At 33.5% G+C, this 20,384-nt stretch overlaps 4 protein-coding genes across 9 annotated transcripts; 3 read left to right on the top strand and 1 right to left on the bottom strand.

The window, feature by feature from the left end:
- The first annotated feature begins 122 nt into the window (after positions 1 to 122).
- LOC143177051 (vesicle transport protein SFT2A) lies at positions 123 to 1,919 on the top strand. Of its 2 annotated transcripts, XM_076374817.1 has the most exons (5): positions 123 to 516; positions 638 to 655; positions 756 to 925; positions 1,212 to 1,329; positions 1,442 to 1,919. In XM_076374817.1, exons 1-5 carry the CDS (start codon positions 448 to 450, stop codon positions 1,568 to 1,570), a joined length of 504 nt encoding a protein of 167 aa, XP_076230932.1. In that variant the 5' UTR covers positions 123 to 447; the 3' UTR covers positions 1,571 to 1,919. The 2 variants fall into 2 exon arrangements, with proteins under 2 accessions (XP_076230932.1, XP_076230940.1); XM_076374825.1 differs by lacking the exon at positions 638 to 655 and having other exon boundaries at positions 125 to 516; positions 1,442 to 1,911.
- A 394-nt stretch (positions 1,920 to 2,313) lies between these two features.
- On the top strand, positions 2,314 to 5,012 carry Pen (karyopherin subunit alpha). The gene is made up of 8 exons (XM_076377026.1): positions 2,314 to 2,452; positions 2,833 to 2,936; positions 3,069 to 3,382; positions 3,464 to 3,719; positions 3,787 to 3,925; positions 4,039 to 4,397; positions 4,470 to 4,802; positions 4,872 to 5,012. Exons 2-8 carry the CDS (start codon positions 2,871 to 2,873, stop codon positions 4,962 to 4,964), a joined length of 1,560 nt encoding a protein of 519 aa, XP_076233141.1. The 5' UTR covers positions 2,314 to 2,452; positions 2,833 to 2,870; the 3' UTR covers positions 4,965 to 5,012.
- Positions 4,823 to 10,593, bottom strand: Ocrl (Oculocerebrorenal syndrome of Lowe). Of its 3 annotated transcripts, none has more exons than XM_076377015.1 (19): positions 10,244 to 10,593; positions 9,920 to 10,056; positions 9,658 to 9,838; positions 9,444 to 9,578; positions 9,268 to 9,371; positions 9,056 to 9,183; positions 8,811 to 8,984; positions 8,562 to 8,724; positions 8,302 to 8,480; positions 8,002 to 8,223; positions 7,780 to 7,915; positions 7,537 to 7,716; positions 7,369 to 7,465; positions 7,170 to 7,307; positions 6,993 to 7,090; positions 6,724 to 6,901; positions 6,508 to 6,635; positions 6,321 to 6,432; positions 4,823 to 6,250 (listed from the first exon to the last, which is right to left on the bottom strand). In XM_076377015.1, exons 2-19 carry the CDS (start codon positions 9,983 to 9,985, stop codon positions 6,090 to 6,092), a joined length of 2,580 nt encoding a protein of 859 aa, XP_076233130.1. In that variant the 5' UTR covers positions 9,986 to 10,056; positions 10,244 to 10,593; the 3' UTR covers positions 4,823 to 6,089. The 3 variants fall into 3 exon arrangements, with proteins under 3 accessions (XP_076233130.1, XP_076233123.1, XP_076233114.1); XM_076377008.1 differs by having other exon boundaries at positions 9,920 to 10,053; XM_076376999.1 differs by lacking the exon at positions 10,244 to 10,593 and having other exon boundaries at positions 9,920 to 10,198.
- Positions 10,594 to 11,276: 683 nt separating this feature from the next.
- On the top strand, positions 11,277 to 20,256 carry LOC143177560 (uncharacterized). Of its 3 annotated transcripts, XM_076375568.1 has the most exons (14): positions 11,277 to 11,345; positions 12,051 to 12,285; positions 12,356 to 12,558; positions 13,801 to 14,081; positions 14,172 to 14,442; positions 14,519 to 15,246; positions 15,489 to 15,761; positions 16,390 to 16,647; positions 17,183 to 17,491; positions 17,587 to 17,804; positions 17,900 to 18,016; positions 18,086 to 18,204; positions 18,275 to 18,479; positions 18,690 to 20,256. In XM_076375568.1, the coding sequence occupies exons 2-13, from the start codon at positions 12,077 to 12,079 to the stop codon at positions 18,445 to 18,447; spliced, it is 3,159 nt and encodes a 1,052-aa protein (XP_076231683.1). In that variant the 5' UTR covers positions 11,277 to 11,345; positions 12,051 to 12,076; the 3' UTR covers positions 18,448 to 18,479; positions 18,690 to 20,256. The 3 variants fall into 3 exon arrangements, with proteins under 3 accessions (XP_076231683.1, XP_076231692.1, XP_076231674.1); XM_076375577.1 differs by having other exon boundaries at positions 18,110 to 18,204; positions 18,275 to 20,256; XM_076375559.1 differs by having other exon boundaries at positions 18,275 to 20,256.
- The last annotated feature ends 128 nt before the right edge of the window (positions 20,257 to 20,384 follow it).

Genomic DNA, 20,384 nt, shown 5'->3' with positions numbered 1-20,384 from the left:
ATTCTTTAAAAACATATAGGGTCTTTTCACGTATCTATAACAATGTTCAGGATTTGGTTTTTGATATAAATACAAATAGAAAGAGTTAGAACCAAATCGTAGATCGTAGAATGCTCCTAAAGAAACAGCTGTTTCGCTACACGACAGCGTGCTACAATACTGCACACTGCACCGTTACCACGTTTCAGTTATATGTGAAAGAGTTCTTAACCATTATGTATTAGCTATAATGTGCAAATTCATGTTTGTTCATTTTTAGCACAAACATTAATTGATATGTCTTCGTATAATTAGTATTTAGTATATCTAAATTAAGTATTGAAATGAGCTACATATTTACGCGAGATAGATCGTTTACGATTTCACGCACGAAGATACTGTGTTGACGTACAAGTATTACAGATAAAGTATTATTTTCTGAGAGTTACATTTAATTTGAAGAGGAAAATGGATAAATTAAGAAGAGCCCTTAGTGGCAATGATCAATGCGATGAAGAAAGTGGTATTATTGCTCAGGTAATTAATCTATATTAAACTTGCATAATTCTATTCCTAATAATGTTAAATTTATCAAATTCATATACATAATTTCATCTTATACAAAATTATGTTGATTGCTTACTACTGATAATGGAAGGCTGATGTCGATTTTACGGTGAGAATGAAAATTTAAAAGTACCCGAATTTTATTAACAATAATCATTGTTTATTATTCTGTTTTATTAAAAATAAATTACAGAAGATTTTATTTTTAGGTTATGGACCAAACTACATTGAGTTGGTCCACACGGATAAAAGGTTTTGCTATCTGCTTTATTGTTGGTATTTTGTGCTCCTTTCTTGGATCTTTTGCATTATTTTTACATAGAGGACTTACAGTGTTCGCAGTATTTTATACATTAGGGAACATCATCTCTTTAGCAAGGTAAATTAATTTATTTTATTCAAGTTATATCAAATTACTCGAGTTATTATCTTACTTTATTCAATGAAAACTGAATTTTTTATATTAGATTTAAATATACTATTAAATTTATGAAAAAATTGTAAAAAGGTTTGTTCCATAAAAAGAGCTTGAGTAGATTTCTGTGTAATTATTTTCCTAACAATCCTTTCAGTTTCATTTAAAAATTCATAATATAAAATAGTTTTATATAAGCAAATTTTACATAAAATTTATAGTTACTTTAAGGGAGAATATTTACTTATAGCACATGCTTTTTAATGGGCCCATGTAATCAATTAAAGAAGATGTTTGCAGCAACAAGAGTGATTGCAACTGTTTTAGTATTTGTTGCAATTGCAATGACATTATTTTCAGCTTTGCATGTGAGTAGATAAATATAAAACTCTGAATATAAATTACTATAAATTGTCATAATTATCATATAAGTATTGCACATGTGTATACGTTTTTTTTAATTAATGTATATATTTTTAGCTGAAAAATCCTGGATTAGCTCTTATATTTATTATTATCCAATCATTGGCAATGACATGGTATTCTTTATCCTATATACCTTATGCACGAGATGCTGTTAAAAAAACTGTGGAATCTTGTATTACATGAAAAGACCTACAGAATGTGAAGCACAATATTTCATTTAATAAATAACTTCAGGATTGATAGTTTTCTATTGCACAAATTATGAACTGAGTTATGAAACTAACTTAATGATGTAAACTGTTATGCTAACAATATAAGATGTGTATGAGTTATAGTATGCATTTACATTAACAAAATATTAATTATTTAAGATACATGTGTACCTCATTGACAATATGATAACAATATTTTTAAATATAGTTCTTTAATAGAATAATATTTTATAATAATAGAATATAAGATTTCTAATATCCTAATCATCCTATTTCTTTTGTAATACTTGTTATACATATAATTGCTGTACAGTATAGATACTTTTGTACATTCAAATAAAATTGAATTAAGTATTCATATTGTGCACCATAAATTTTCAATTCATTGCATGATACTTTCATTTAGAATTTCATTTAAAGTTATTGTTTCATCCAAGGCAATTTTATGACATTTATATACGCATATAAAATAAATATTTATAAGTTTCTGAAAATAGTAGATGTATGTAAAGGTAAAGATTGTTAAATTTTAAGCAGAGATTACGTAGTAGCGTTTTGATCGGTATACTTTGATTTAAAAAATGAACGTTGAATATTAAGCAACCTATCGGATGTAGCTATGATTTCAACTACCAATCATAATTCAGTCCGCTATTTCGCCATTTAAAGATGGAAGTTCTAATTGGACGAAGATAAACAATGATTTCTTTTTCGTCCTCCGATCACAGCAACAGGTTCTAAGTACAAAGAAACTTCTTAGCCAGCCATTGTACATTTGACGCGCGGGTCGCGATCAGTTCAGAAGTTGTTCGGTAATTTATTTTCTGTCCTCATATTTATTAACACATTTACGGTAAGTGAAACCAAGTGAAACTTTCCAATATCGACAATCAGTTTGAAGCTTACCTTAGATGATAGTTTGTACGACACAAAGAATGGTGCGAAAAAATTGGCAATAACCGTTAGCAAAGACAAATTTGAAATAAAGTATTATTTAAATACGATTTACATACGTTCACGTATTAATGTGAAACAGTTATAAATACGATTGTCTGAGTTCACAAAAACTGTAATGTAATTGTATGTATTCTTTTCGATGCTTCTGCTGTCTTTAAGCTAATTTATTGATAATCACGATGTGTTGTCTCGTAACTTTATACATATATCATTAAATAATACTTAAACCATAATATCTTTCTTTTCATTACCATTTTGCTGATTCTATTTTTTCAGAGAAGGACACACATCCGATTTGTGTAATTTGTTAAAAAATGCCTGCATCAGAAATTGACTGCCAGGGCCGAAAGGCCAATTTTAAATTCAATTATAAACATGAAGTAAGTAACTACATTGATATTTGAAGGGAAGATATAAAGATAATGTAAGAACTCCAATTTCTTAGGGAAAGTATTTATTGATACAATGCCTTTTTCTGCCTTTTGTACATTGTGCTTTATTTATTATCGTAGGAGGCACGTAGAAGGCGAAATGAAGTCTCAATTGAGTTGCGTAAGGCTAGGAAAGATGAACAATTATTAAAACGTCGTAATCTCAATGTAGGCAAAGAGCCACAAAGCCCTACAGGTGAAAGTAATCTTTCACCTATTTCAACATCTGTGGAAGAAATTGTGAATGGCATGAAATCTTCAGATGAAACTATTCAACTTCAAGCAACACAGGCTTGTAGAAAAATGTTAAGCAGAGAAAAAAATCCACCTATTGATACTATGATACAACGTGGGATTGTTCCACGTTGCGTTGAATTTTTGGATTATCATCACAAGTACGTACATATTAGAATGAATGTTACCTTCTTTTTACTTAAATTCATTACTTATTTATCCGTCCTCTGAAATATTTGCAGTCATGCATTGCAATTTGAAGCTGCATGGGCACTAACTAATGTGGCTTCTGGAACATCAGAGCAAACTCATGTTGTTGTTAAACATGGTGCTATACCAAAATTAGTTGCATTATTAAAGTCTGCGGCACCTAATGTTGCTGAACAAGCAGTGTGGGCACTTGGAAATATTGCTGGAGATGGTCCAATGGCTCGTGACCTTGTTCTTGGTCATGATGCCATGCCTCTTTTATTGGAATTAATCAAACCTGATACTTCTGTACGTGTAACATTGAAATGTTTTAGAGTAGTTACATAACTATTACTTAACATTATTACTATTATAGGTCTCGTTTGCACGCAATATTGTATGGACGTTATCAAATCTATGTCGTAATAAAAATCCTCCTCCTCCATTTGAAGTTGTACGAACTGCTCTTCCAGTCTTAAATCGTTTACTCAGTAACACTGATAAAGATATATTAGGTGAGTCAATTGTACTTGTTATTATATATTTAAAGAATAAATGTAATAAAGGTATTACTATAAAATGTTTTTGAAAATGCATCAAAATTTGAAAAACTTTTTTAATATTTCAGCCGATGCTTGTTGGGCTCTTTCATATCTTACCGATGGTTCTAATGACAAGATACAAGCAGTTGTGGATTGTGGAGTTATTCCAAAGCTTGTTGATTTACTTGCTTCAACTGAAGTAACAGTTTTAACACCCGCACTTCGTGCAGTTGGAAATATAGTCACAGGCAATGATATGCAAACAGATGCAATAATATCAGCAGGTGGTTTGCAGCATTTAGGATTATTATTAAAACATCATCGTATTAATATCGTTAAAGAGGCAGCATGGACTATTAGTAATATTACTGCTGGTAATGTGGAACAGATTCAGCATGTTATAAATGCTGGATTATTGCCACCTTTGATACATGTTCTCCAGAATGTAAGTAGAAATAGTGTTATTAAATTTAGATATATTCAATAATAAGAACTGTTTTGATCTTGCATCATGTAGGGAGACTTTAAATCTCAAAAAGAAGCAGCATGGGCCGTGACTAATTTAACTTCAGGTGGATCTGTACAGCAGTTAGCTCAATTAGTACAGTTGGGTGTTCTGGCACCATTTTGTAATTTGTTAGAAGCCAAGGATTGGAAAACTGTAGTTGTTGTTCTTGATGGTTTGACTAATATTTTGAATGCAGCAGAGAAAATGGGAGAAGCTGAACGAGTAGCTATTATGATAGAAGAAGTTGGAGGTTTAGATAAATTAGAAGCTCTTCAACACCATGAAACGGAACAAGTGTATCAAAAAGCTATTGCTATGATTGATACTTTCTTTTCAGAAGGGGTAAGTAAATTGACGAGAAGTTAATGTTCTAGATATAATGTATATACTAAGGCATACAATTGTTTACAGGATGCGGAGGAGTCCACGTTGACGCCTGTGGCAACCGATGGTCAATTGGAATTTAAACCGACTGAAACTGCACAAAAAGGTTTCAATTTCTAAAATTTCTTGCTGATTTGTTAAAATATTACATACTAGTGTGTGTTTCTCAATTCATTTTGTAAATAGATTTACACTCTTCAATCACTATAGATAACATCACATTAGAGACAAATTTCTTGTCTTTTTCATAACTTAAAAACATTTTGTGTACTTTATGATAGTAGAGAGTTTCATTTAATGTTCCTTTGCATAGATAGCTTTAAACATGTCATTTATTCATTGTTCATCTCTCATATTTCCATTCTTGGGGTATTCAAATATTTTTTCTATAAAAATGATGTGCTTTGTAATTTCTATATAAATTTTTTTCTAAAGTTTATTTACCATTCTGCATTTCCTTCAAATCGATATTTACGGAAACAGTTGTTTTTCAAATTTATTCACAGTCGAAACTTTATTTACAAACATTTTCCTATTTTTCTTTTTATTTTATAAGTAAATGTCAACTTGTTATATTGTGTGATTGAAAATAAAGTATAATAAGCTGCATTACTCATTACATTTTACATGTATTTTTTAATAAAATTTTGATACAAAAAGCTGATACGTGTTTATAATACTTAAATTATTTCTGAATGATTGTACATTATGTTACAACTATACTACATTAAAAGTATTGAAAGTTCGAACTTAAAACTACTCTTATGCAGACTTTGAATTTTTGTAATTTAGCACTTAATTTTAATCAAACATAACTTTCATTAATGTAAAGTAAATTAAAATAAATTAAATGATTTAGACTATGAAGATTAAAAATAAATTACATATTATGTGTTTAGTCATTTCAGGCTATAAAGGACTAGATGTGATTGTATCATTTTTTTTCACTTATTATCTAATTATGAGTATTTCATAGAGAACATACATTTATTCGAAACATTTTTTTTTTTTTCCAAATGGCAAGTACTTTTCCTATATTAGCTTGTCATAAAAATTTTGTTCGTATTCTTAAGTACCATTGTAGAAGCATTAAATGTTGCAAAATGATTTCTTAATGCGCTGTCAGTAATTAAATTAGTATCCCTAACTAAAGAAAATAGTTAAAGCATTGTTTCTTTCAAAGCTAATAAATAATTATTGTATTACATGTTTAGTAAATGCTTTCTAAAAAAATTCTAAATTTTACTATCGACTGAGAATAAAATCACTTTGATCATTCACTAAAAAATGGTAAACAAATGCAGCTTTTTTCCTATCAATTGTTGCCTGAACAGTACGACTTCGCTGATTTCGATCGTCTCTACTTTTTGGTGGATCTCTCAAGAAAATTGATCCAAACAGCGTTGCTGAAAAGTGAAGAATGAAGTAAGAATTTTATGTTTATAATAGCAAATAATTATAGTAAATAAAGTTTACCAAGAGTTTTGGCATCCAATTTATTTTCTTGAGTATGATTCAGTAATTCTTGTAAAAAGTAACATATGTAAAGAAAAACTGTTCTCCTGATCTCTGGAAGTTGCATCACAATCTGGCGAATGATGAAAATAATGTAATCGTAATTTCTACCATTCTTGTCTGAATGAATAAACATTAGTTTGTATACCTGTTTACACTGTAAATAGTTTGTTGCCGCAGATAAGCATACGCTATGTAGATTGTAGGGAATTAATGGTTCCGCTGTTGATTCTAAAAGTAGAAGCAGCGCTTCTGCTACAGAATGCACGCTACCAGCTTTGTAAAAGTTAAGGAATTAAATTTAGTATATGTACGTAATGTTATTAAGTTTCATAATCCCAAATTAAATTCTACGAAAGGATACGCATTGGATCTTGACTTCCATTATCCAACCAGTCTCTTATAGCTATTATTTCACTAGGAAAACCTGGCTTTTCAAAAAGTCCTACAGTTTTTTTACCATGTCTATATAATCTATCAACTAATAACCATACTTCTTTTGGTACCGCATATGGTTCTTGGGAAAGATTTTTATTATTTTCCTATGATATAAAAAAAGAAAATGTTATTAATATTATGATAGAGTTGATATAATTTTTTCATGATTCACACATGTATGTATAACACACTTACAAGTTCCACTAATCTGCCAATAGGAATTTCTCTGATTGGTACTCGAATATGAACTAGAGCTTCCATTGAAGATCCAAAACAACTTCTTTCGTAAGTACCTAAAAAAAATTATTCTTTGTTATTTTTTTTTCAAGCATCTTTTTAAACTTCAAATATACAATAAAACAAAAATTTTACCTGTAACTGTTATAAATATATCCTTCCCTCCTTCAAGATGTAAAATCAAAATGTCATATAATTTATCCTCTCCAGAATTTAATTTACAAGCTGACTTTTTATCCACATGTATTTCAAATCTAGCATCACATTTCTCTCCTAAAATATATGTACGGAGTTAGAAAAGACTCTACTAATAAAAGAAAAAACCGAGTTGTACCTGGTTTTATAAAACCTTTGAAGGGTTTAATATCCAACCAATCTTTACAATAATTATTATCTCCTAATTTTTTAATGAATTCAAATTGAACTGGTACCTATAACCAGTATAATTGTTATTTATACAAGATATATTATACAAGTTAATTTTAATTAAAGATTGTTTTACCTGGCCAGTATTGGCAATTATAAGTTCTTTACTGCTTGGTTCGAGAAATTTTAAAGTATCAAATATAATTTCTGTAGTATCGACCATTACTTGTGGCAAGTATTCGTTCTCTAACTTATCAAGTTTTTTCATGACTTCTTCGTGGATTTTACGGTACTTCGCCATATCTATTATTCTTATCTGTAAGTAGTTACAAAGATCGACGACATCTAACTATTAAAACACTTCTATATTTGTATTTACCTGAGAATCAAAAATAGCACTGACTGGTTTATGGTCAGATATCTTTAATTCAGGATGACTTCGGTAAGCGATTGACGTAATTGCTTCACCTTTCCATAAGATACGATCACACCAAGCTGGTGCTCTACCTTTTTCACTATATAATAGATAGAATTATATGTAATAAAAATTTGAATAATGTAACTTGAATAATTAGAACAAACAGATTTAGTTTAAATGAACCTGGAATCCCAATTATCGGTTCTCGGATCATATTTATATGTTGGTTTAAATGTAATTTCTGCTTCCTGAAACCCTTGGAAAACTCGACCTAATCGTCGCTGCTGACCAAGTTGATCTAAAGCCAATACAGGAGCATAGTTTTCTGCTTCTATATGCTGTTTAGCAACTACGACATCCATATCTGTTATACGGTAATTTAGATCTCCCAACCAGTATATTTGGCTATATTTATAATTTCGCTTTTTTAACTAGGACTTTTCTATATATATTATGGAACAGGTATTTGCATCGAATACTCACTCATGATCCTTAAAACTTTTAGGTGGAACATATTTTAAAAAAGATAAACGTGCACAAATGTCTGTGTAATCTTGATTTCGTCGTTCATATTCTTCACAATGCGCTGCCAAATGAGCATTAACAAAGCAAATAGATGTATTGTGAATACAACAACTTACTGCTACTCCTCCTTTGTTACCCTGATCGAGTTAAATAGTACGTTATAATCAGTTTTATATATAGCTACCAAATGGTCGATTAGAAAGGTAAAGGAAGATTACCATTTTGCCCATAATACCAGTGCCTACTGTATCAACTGATACATCTTTTATATATGGCATATGACTATTTAGAGCATATATGAGCAACATCATACCCACTAATCTCACAATGGCTACTTGTTCATACACACCATCTGGGTGAAGACACTTTGCTACAACTTGCCTATAGAAATAACAACAATAACAAATAATGCTATAAATTAAAATAAATACTATTTAATAATAAATATTTTACTGTAATTTTTGTACCTCCACTCTTCTTCTCTTGGAGTATCATTAAATAGGAATGCTTCTTTAGTTAAATCTAATTCTTGGAATCCAATTGCATACACGTCTGGTGGTGTTTTGTCAGAACTTAACCACTGATGTAATTTAATACCATTTGGTGGTTGACCATTTACGTTCCATGTACCAATGAATATGCTACAAAAGGTTGTTTTTAAAATATAGAATATATCAAGACAAATTGAACATATAAAATAATAGAAACAAACCGAAATGTTTTACTGTATGTGTAATCATCTTCTTTGCATGCCATTTGGTACCGTACTGCTGATTCCCTAGCAACTACTGCAATACTACGTCTTGTTGCAACTAGGACTGGACTTTCCAAATCTATTAGCTATAGAGATATAGTACTTTTAAATTAGATATGTGTTTGATACGAGACAAAGGTAATTATTTGAATATAAAACTATATACTAACGGAATCAGCAGTATCCTCATTGGAGGCATTCAAGTTACGAGTGCTTCCTGTTAATTTTTGAATCCATAAAAATTCTGATGCTGGACTTTTTCTCTTCTGATACTCTGAAATGATTGAAAAATCATTTTTTTAAAATTTTCTGTAAAATTTAATTACAACAGGGTACACGTGTTTACCTTCTATAGCTCTAAATATTTCAGACACCAAAGAACTAGTTCCTACTCCAGGTCTCATTTCAAACACTAATTGTAATTTTCTTGATGTGACATTAAGATAAACATCTAAAGCATCTTGTTGTTTCACATCAGTATCTTTAACAAATAAAATTCATGTAACAGCAAATGAGATAAAATAAATGATAATGACATAGAATTTCACATGATTACATACTTATATTGCATTTGAAATCCTGATCAATGGGCAATATTCTATCTATAGTGAGATCACTATAAACTTGTGGAGGTATTTTAGATGGGATTAAAACAACTAATGCATGTGTTACACCTTTATTAAGAAGTGCTATAATTCTTGCAGCTTTAACCCAACCCTGTATTAAAGATGCTTCCATTGTCTATACTTACAGTTAAGAAAATTTTAAGCAATTAAATATAATTAAAAAATGATATTATTGTAGCTATTAATAAAAGGATACAATTATTACAGCCTCTTCCGAAACAAATTTCGATTGGACAATCATTGATTGTTCTGGAGACGACATGTTTACCAATGAAACATTTAATATTTCTCAAACTATTTATTACAAGGCTCCTATGTGGCATGTGATATCTACTGATGTAAATTTTAAAATACTTGAGTATTAGATGTATTAGATGAAGAGTCACAACAACAAGTATACGTTATTCGGAAAATATTATCAGGTACATTATATTGAATTATTTATAAAAAGTTGGAACTTCAATTTACGATTATAATAACGCAAAACAATTGTAATATTCACTTACATACAATACATTACCTTACTCTATTTATACTATATACACATTAACTATCGTTGCATTTTTCAAATGAATTATTTCGTTTTCTCCAGATATATTCCAATACTACGAAGAAAAACTTGACATCGAACGGTTCAATTTATCATTGATCAAATATCATTCAAACTATTGATCAAATGACAGATTATCGTAACTGACGTTACCCATGATTAAATTTGTCGTCGATGTGTGTGCTACGAAAGTCACTGATAGAAGATCTCTACTAGTGTAACTTTACTGCACTCGCGCGTATAATACATGCGTGTCTCCTCGTATTCATACACAATGGGACGTTAAATCATAGATGAAGTTTAGATAGATCTATCATCACCCTTTCCACTTTTAGTGTTGCCAATGCCATTTAACCGATATCATTAGAACTGGCGACACTAGAGAACTTTCAATGATTGGCGCTACGGACATGTTCTCATTTGTATAACCTACAGTGCCATGCGCGCATTCGGTTCCTGTACAGGGTGACGGACATCCCCCCTTGGATGTTGTTTCCGTAAGTGACGCCCACGCCCTTTCTTTTTCTACAGGATAAATTCGTTGCCGAGAGGGGAAGGCGAACTCCTCCATACCTCCCGCATCTCCCACTCGGCAAGGAATTTACTTGTCACGCTGCTGAGGTTTTACCATGATGCGCCCCGATACATACGTATTTCGTCGGTATGAATGCGCGCGTAAGGCGCTGCGAGTTATTCAGATGGGAATGTGCTCGTAGCGCCGAGACCGAGTTCGCGCTAAGACTGCGCCACGGAATCTAGTATCGTAGATAGGAATGTTGTTTTTCGTGCCGGTATTTTCTTTAACGGTACACTTTACTTTTGATTCTTATGAGCTACATAAAATTGATATGAACTTTATAGATACATATTTTTTCTCTATATATAGTTTTCGGCGTGCAAATGGAATATCCCTAGTGCACAGGAAGTGAACCATGTTTATGGACTGAAAAATGTACCGACTTCCTGAAGCGCTGTAAGCGAATCTTCCTTTTCTTGCGCATCCATTGACCATGCCGTTTACTGCAATGGCGGTATAGTTATTTCATAAAGAAAAAAGTGGATTTTCTGCAAAGTAAGTGAATATTGTTTTTGTTTCTCTGTTATTTTTCTTTTACCTATGTATATTATTATCACGAAGAAGTGTGTTTTCATGTGAACATTTACGCTAAATTTGTGCTGTTGCGACGGTTACAGGATGAACACGATTCGAGTGGGCAAGGTCTAATTGTGCTTTTATAGACTACAGAATTCGGTTTCTTCCATATTGATCAGTGTGTTAGTTAATGTAACATAATCTAACTTTTGAAAAGTAAAAAAAATGCGCTTGTTGATAATAATCGTTTCGTGAAGACTTTAGCCCTTCGCAAGAGTAGGACGCCAAAGAAATCGCGGTAATTGTTCCTGACGTCTTAGGTTAGGATGATTTAAGTATTGTGTGATAATTCTATATAACTAACTACAATTTGTAAAATCTGAAGTTCTAATATTTCGATATATATACGTATATGTTATGTCGTACACGTATTCTTTGCGCCTATATCGGCAAAAATGTAAAATTAACAACAGGTGAAAGATTGCTTTTCAAACTATAATCCATTTATATGAATTAGATTTTTTGTACTACAATTTTTACACATAAAGAGGGATTTCATACGAAATGTAACTTTTTTTGGGTACATATGCGTTTAGGGAGATATTGTAAAGAAAGGTTACAGTGAATTATAATATATGTTTAATGTATACAATTAGTAACGTATCGTTATAATTATATTTCTAGGTTATATTTGGTATTTTATTATCTGAATGGACAATAAGGTGAATGTCTCAGAAGTAGAAAATATTTCAATGATTGGATCGTCTGAAATTTTTCACCTACCTGAGGTCCCAGAGATATCAGAGGTGTTAGAATCTACTGGTCTTAGCCCATTAACGTCTTCCTTGGATCATACGCTTACTTTTCAAGAGGATAAATTACTTTCATCCGAAGTGAATATGGGCATAGAAGACACATGGTAGAAATTAACATCTTTGTAAAGGTATTAAATAAATTGGAACGATAATAATATAATGTTTTTATTACAGGACTGATGCAAATAGTTCAACATCAGACTATGCTATTCCTCTTCCACCACCACCTGGTTTAAATGATTTTACAGATGTTGGTGCAGATCCTATTAATGATAATGGAACAGGCATAGAACATGGCCCATTTTTGCCCCCTGGTACTCCAGCTTTAAATAACTTATTTTCAGAAGGTGGAGATTCCCAGGATGATTCCCCTATGGGTAAATATAGAATGTTTACGTGCCTTTTATACAGGGTGTAACAAAAATGTCGCAGTTCCTTAAAAGGGGTGATTCAGGGGGTTATTTGAAACAACTTTTTCCTTAGCGAAAATGTAAGATGAGGCTTCGTTAACGAGTTATTAATGAAAAACACCGGCCAATGAGAGCACGAGTTTGCCGTCCGAGCGACTGCGGTAGCGTTGGGTACGCGCTGGGCGCTACGGTTGTACTCTGAACAAGAAAGTCGGCATGCGTCGAAGGAAATAGCATTAGTATGAAAATATTTGCATAACGTATAAACGAAAAAGCAATGCAACAAAAGAAATGAACGGAGACTTGGAGAATTAACGTTGAAGATAGAAACGTTGAAAGTAGTCTGCGTTAGATTTAAAAAATAATAATCATTAATGAATTAAATGCAATTCATCTGTAGTTTGTAAATCTGTGTCACTGGGTCACTGTACCGATACTGGTCATCGACCGTCGAAATGGTTTATGGTAGGGTAGAATTTTTCCAAGGAAGCTCCTTGTATCCCCCACGTAGTTTAAGCACCTCAGACCTTCCTTGTTCGGACACTCCGAGATCATGTCTCCTTCGAAACCAAAGCAATAAAGCCATAAATTACCTAAACGCGTGCCCTAGCATAAACCATTTCGACGGTCGATGACCAGGATCGGTACAGTGACCCAGTGACACAGGTTTACAAACTACAGGTGAAGTTTGTCCTCTTCTTCCTTTATTTTTCGTTGTATTGCTTTTTCGTTTATACGTTATGCGAATAAGAAATTTACATATTCGTGTTTTTACGTTGCACGTAGTTTTCCTCGATTTTAAGTAATTATTCGCTTCAAGTGATACACAAAAAAAGGACTCGGTATTATTTATTATGTCGCTTTCAGTTTTCGTACTAATGCTATTTTCTTCGATGTATGACGACTTTCTTGTTCGGAGTACAACCGTAGCATCTAGCGCGCGTACCCAACGCTACCGCAGTCGCTCGGGCGGCAAACTCGCGCTCTCATTGGCCGGTGTTTTTCGTAAATAACTCGTTAACGAAGCCTCATCTTACATTTTCGCTAAGGAAAAAGTTGTTTCAAATCACCCCCTGAATCACCCCTTTTAAGGAACTGCGACATTTTTGTTACACCCTGTATATGAAATTGAGGCACCTATGTTTTTCATTCACTTTTTTTTTTCGTTCATCTAATAAATTCGTCATTTTTTTATATTTGTTTTTACAGAGGATGTAGTTTTACGTGCGGGTGTATGCGGCCTTCGTAACCTTGGTAATACATGCTTTATGGCTGCTGGTTTGCAATGTTTAACCGCAACTCCACCTGTTCTACGACACTTCTTGGATTTGCAGCAAAGGGGGGAGAAGTTACCTCCTCCTGGATCGCTGATGGCACATTTTAGTGTACTCCTTGGCAAAATGTGGTCTGGCAGATACAGTGTTCTTAGGCCAACCGAATTTAAACAGACCTTAGGTGCATATCACTCGCAATTTAAAGATTATAGACAGGTAAATTCATATTACCTTTTTTTTTTTTTTTAAACTAATTTATTCTCAATGAGGAGTCAAATAATTATTAAGACGAATAACAATTGATAGCACGATTGTCAAGAATTTCTCGCGCTTCTACTGGATTCGTTACATGAACAAATGAATACAGCAAAATCTACAAAAAATGGTCAAACTCCATCATCTACAACCACTGCCAATGTGATTAATTCAATTGAGAATGCAAATGGGAAAGCCATATCATCAGTCACTGCCACTAGCAATTCCAACTGTAATGCAGATATGTTGGAAATGTATGATTGTTTACCATCCCCAGAATGTCCAAATAGTCCTAATGTTACAATGGCTGGTTCGCCCAGAGGTAAAAATGAAGCAGTTAAAAAAGTTGTTAACAAGATCATTCTGAATGATTGTTTACCTGAAGCATTATCTTTCAGATTTAGATTCGCCAATGGGGGACTTGGATATTTTTGCCAACTCGCCACGAGGATCACCTTTGAATGACGGCGATGATGATGAAGAAACACTTGATTCTGATGAAACTGTCGAAGCGAAATCAAATACTTTCATTCGTAATAAGGTAGATGATAAAGAAAATGAAGCTCCCTCTTCGTTAAGGTTGGACACGTTAATTGAACTTTCGAAAAATGGCCCAAAGTATCACGGTCTTTATGATATTCATAAAGAAGCGAAAACCAGTAACGCAAATTTCTTAGTGACCCAGCAGGAATGTAATAACGAAATTCATTATGATTCTCAGAAGTTTCCAAAGGAAAATATTCGAAGAATGCCTTTGGATAACTCGAATTTAATGGAAAATCATGATTTCGATAACAAAAGCGTTAGCATTAAAAGAATAAAAGAAGTCAATGTTCAAAAAGTGAATTGCGGCGCGGATTATACGTCAAGTGGGTCTGATATAGAATACGACAATGGTTTAGAGAAATGTAATGTAAAACGTATGAGACTGGATGACCAAGAGAAAAATCATAAACGTGATGGTCTTGGAACGCTCAGTACTCAGTGCACGCGGATTTCACAAAATTATGGAAATGGTGCTATAGCGGCGCACGATGAGATCGAGGCCGATAAACATTGGGCAAAGCACTTAAAATCTAACAGGAGTATTATCGTTGATACTTTCCAAGGGCAATTTAAGAGCAAGGTAATTTATCTTACACGATATTTCATGTTTCATGGAGACAGTACGTTGGGGTGATGCTTAAGATAATTGGCTTTTACCGTAAAAGGTCTCCTATACGAAAATTCAGTAGCGATACCTTCTTGTTTCGAGAAGTACGAGGAACAAGTCTCATTCTGCTGATACACATTTATTTTTATATTTTTTATCTCAAATTTATAGTTGAAAGCAAAATATCAGTTGAAATATTCTTTCTTTATCTACAGGTTGTTTGTGCAGTGTGTAAGCACGTTTCTGTTACGTATGAACCTTTTATGTATTTATCAGTACCGCTACCTCACGCGATGGAAAGACAATTAAATGTTACATATGTTCCTGCAAATGGTGAGCAACCCATAAAATGTGTTGTTTCATTGAACAAACAGGCACGCATTGGAAAATTGAAGGAAGAATTATTAAAAACGCTTGGCAAAGAAAACATTGTAGTGGAAAACATTGCGCTTGCAGAAGTCTTAGAAAATCATGTATCAAAGATTTTGGTAAGTGTGTAAAATTTTGTTTGTTACACCTGAAATAGCCTTTTAACTTTGCACTTTAAGAGTGCACATGTTTTTCAAATCGTTCTTGCTATATTGCACTTTCTACATATTTAACGAAATTGATTTAATTTGTCAACTTTGTATAATCCAGTAGCATTATGTCAATTAGTACAGAAAGAAAAAATTGGTTTCGTTTAACTTGATTAAAAACGGTGCGTGGGTTAATTTTCATCCAAAGGACAATTATGGAGGGTGAAGAAGGCGGCTTATCGAGTAGCTTCGATAATCGTCGATACTGCCCTCCGAAAGCAAATGTGTTATGGAAGAACATTCTCGTAGCGTAAAGTTTTAGTTGCGGGGCTACATTCCATCGTACAAATTCAATTACATCTCCCCCCCCCCCCCCCCCCCCCCCCCCCCCCCCATTCATTTTCTCTTCTACTTTTTCTTTTCACTTGTTTATTATTCATTTTCCCGTGTTATTGGCCCATCGTGGCCATGACTCCTCGACTATATTATTTTACCCTTGCACCGTAGGTATCGAGAATTACGTACCTTGCTTGCTGTAGCTTATCGCACTAGACGGAAATGTCACTATTGGATTGTACATCAAGGTTTTAAATTTAAGGATGACAATACTCTGTTGAGACACATCAATGATACGAATCGATCTATATACGCCTTTGAACTCACGGAACCTCCTGATGCGTACACTTCAGTACCAGACGGTGGGGGGGATCGTGTAATGGATGCTGATGCCTGTCAGAAGTGTACAATTACGGGAGAAGAAATTCCATGTATAATTTGCCTTGAGGAATTGGATGGGGACTTAAAAAGGCATAGTGGAAATAGCTGCAACTTTGTTGTGTGCGATACGTGCATCGAGGTGAGTTGAGTTTTTTTACGATAATCTATAATCGCCCGTTCCATCATTTTATTATACTCGTAGTTATAAAAACCCGATGATGAGAAGTTTAGGCAGCTTCAATCTAGCGGTAGGGGTGTACAAGCAAGGTACATAGTTACCACTGTTTCACCCCGGGAAGGTCTGAGATTAAATCTATGAACGTTCTAGCCGGACGGTATCGTAAGAGTATGTACGGGAACCAGAAATAGCTTTGCGTTACCATTTAGCTCGGGAAACTTCTCTTGAAGTTGAGGCGTTTGGTAATGAAAAGATGGAAACCCGTATGATTCGCTATTTGAGTACAATCCGCAAGCCAGAACACTCATATTCTGGAACTCAATTCAGACTAATCTGAGGCTGCTGTATACTGAGGGTTCTATTTCATCCTATACTTAAATGTCAATCCTTTTTCGACATTCCTAATCATTTGAATGAAGTGAAACATTTGACAGTATCATTGTCGATGTTATATGTTAGAATAAACATTAAAAATACGTTTATTTCAATTCAACAGACTTACTTCAAAAGTCAAACTGAACCTCAAGCGTGTCCAATGTGTTCAACGTACATGACCGAATCGTCTTTCATTAAAATAGATCAAACGGGCCGGCCGAGGCCCGCAGTTAGGATTTTAAACGTGCCGTTAGTTTTGCGACACGACACGACGAATGAAACAACGAACAACCGTAAAGGTACAAAACTTTTCGATTATCCGCATTTAGTGAGATTACCTTCAAGAGTGAACGCTAGAGACTTGTATGACATTGTAAGGAGAAATGTACCTCAAGAAGGAAGTTATACGCTTCATTTTGTTACAGGCCAGGTTAGTACATTGTTATTAATCAGTTTTGTTTTATAGACAGTTAGCCATATAAAACTAGAATAAGGTGATAATAAGTACATTGTACATTTTTCTAGGGTCACCATTGTTCTCGGTGTATATATACTGCACACTGCACCGGTTGCAGTGTACCGGAAACTGGTATGGTAGTGTTACAAAACGGCGATACTTTGGCTGTACGTTACACGGAGCAGGTTCCTAAGATAGCACCCCCAATTGAACATGTCAGTGTTAGTAAGCAAAGGCCGCCTCATCCCTTATCATTATACGATTGTCTTCAAGCATTTAGTCAGAGGTGGATGTCGCTCTTTATAATAGCCATTCTTTGTTAGCACAACAGTTTTTAAAAAAGCCGTTAAATATAATCAGTGTTTCAACTTATACTTTCAGCGAGACGTTAGATGAACATAATCCTTGGTTTTGTCCTAAGTGCGAACGGAATCAGTGTGCTACAAAAACCCTCACAGTTCATAGATATCCTAAGTTCCTCATAGTATATCTGAAGCGGTATGTGCGTTATTCATTTTGATCATATCTCTGCGAAGGAGAGAATTATCCTTTTCAAATATGTTATAGATTTGTGTTTTACGAATGTGCCAGTATGAAGCTGGATGACAAAGTCACATTCCCTTTGGTTGGTCTGAGTGTAGGTCGACATTTATATGACTTGTATGCCTGTGTTTGTCACTTCGGAGGTAAGTATTATCATTCCGTACATTATAGTGTATTGTCGCGTAGATTCTCATACTGTTAATCACTTTGTAGGAGTATCAGCTGGCCATTATACAGCATACGCGAAGAATCCTCGTACTGATGTGTGGTACTACTACAATGACGAGATTACAAGCAGACAGAAGCCTCAGGAGGAAGATTTTAGCAACGCATACATACTTTTTTATAGTCGGCAAGGGACCAATTTGAAACCGTGCAATATATAACCGGTGCTGAATCGACGAATCTGCCGAATAAGGTGTGTCAGTGAAATAGAAAGAGTGGGGAAAAGAAAAGATTATGGGTGGTGGATGCAAAAGTTTGCTAAGTATTGCGTTTACGTGTTGATCGAATGGAAAACTGTTCACAGATCTCGTTGTCTATTTTTCTTAATGAATCGTCGCTCATGGTCTATTTTCTTTGTGTACGTTTTCCTTCCTTACGTTTTTCGACTTCTCTCTGTTATTAGGTTACTTGTGGATGTTCTACGAACAACTCACCGTGTATGATGTAAAACATGTAAACTTGACTGTCAAATGCTATCGTTAGATGTAGGTTCGTGGTACGTTTGCTCGATTTCGAGAAGAATAATCGCGTCAATAACGTCCGATGTGAAAACAGTTTGAGAGTGAGTACGTCATTAATTGTTATTTGGGAAGAAGTGAGCGTATTTATATGGATTAGCGCGTAAACGTATATCGAATTTGTACAGTTTAATAGGTGATTAAACGTAGACACCAAGATTTCGAACAGACGTAATTTATTAGTGAATAAAGGTGAACGTTACGATGATTAGAAGACACTTAAAATGTGCCCGTTAAAATGACGAGAAGTGTAACCATTCAAGCTGTGTATTGATCATGTTTCGTTTTACCCGGAACGGATACAAGACTGCTAAACGTATTTGTAATCTGCATGTACATTGTAGCAAAGGAAAACGTTGTATCTGCAGATTATTTATTAAATTAGTTTTGTTGTAATTTTATTACAAGTTATTCATTTTACTCTATATATTATAGTTATTATTATTATTATTATTATTATTATTATTATTATTATTATTATTATTATTACTACTACTACTATTATTACTATTATTATTATTATTTTTATTATTATTGTTATTATTATTACTACTACAACTATTCTTATTATCGACATACGTTCAAATATCACAACATGCATACACATAAACACTCCCGTGCACCACACACTCATACGTCATATAATACATGATCATCATACCCGTCGTCAGTGTGCTGTTTTGTGGCCTGATAATTCTATATTATTACATGCGTCGTTATCGTCGTACAAATTGAAACATTTTATTGTAAAAATTGTCATCATAAAATGAATCGTTGAAATTTTTCTCGCTCGAAAGAATTCGGTAGCTAAAAGTGAATGTGTGTATTATAATTGTGTTCAATTGAATCACATGTACATTTGTGTGACTACTTTTTGTTCTCTAATTAGTTCGAGAGCTTACATTATGTAATTTTTAGATCGATCATACTATTGATATCTGACGTTTAAGATAAATTTGAAATATGTCGTCGTTACGAACGAAACAGGTCGCGTCGGGTTCCTAAATTATTCAGGTATCAATAAGATCAAGATCATTCAATTTACAAATCGTATAGGTAATTGGGTAATAAGTAGTAACTGACATTCTGGATCGCTAGATCTGGAAGAGTAATTCTATCTTTATAGCCATCGAAAGTTTATTCGAAAAAGTAGGAATATAAAGATATAAAGACAGAGATATGCAAAATCGAGGGAAACTAAGGCCACCAAGTAAGGTAACGTTTAGAGATATTAATGTATGTAAAGATGATCTTTGGTATGTACATTAAAAATTCTTATCGATATATTTCGCGATAAACGTTCGCGTTTTGTAACGATCAAAATGTGTTTATTCATTCGATGTCAAAAATATGCCACGGTTATTTAAGAGCAGGATACTCGGAAAAGTCTGAATAATTTAACGATAACCACGAATAATGGTATTGGTGTTAGAATATATTTCTGAAAATGTCTTCAACCGTTTTTCTTTCTAATCTAGGGAAAAAGAACTACTATCTTCTCGATCGAATAATGCGGCGATACATGGTACCTGTTCGTTTTCACCACTTTTTCGTACCTTTGGCTAATGTTAATCTATTCA

Source organism: Calliopsis andreniformis, chromosome 1, assembly GCF_051401765.1.
Source record: "Calliopsis andreniformis isolate RMS-2024a chromosome 1, iyCalAndr_principal, whole genome shotgun sequence".
NCBI classification, from domain to species: domain Eukaryota; kingdom Metazoa; phylum Arthropoda; class Insecta; order Hymenoptera; family Andrenidae; genus Calliopsis; species Calliopsis andreniformis.
Note: the sequence above shows the minus strand (reverse complement) of the source record. Positions and strands in the feature narration are given on the sequence as shown.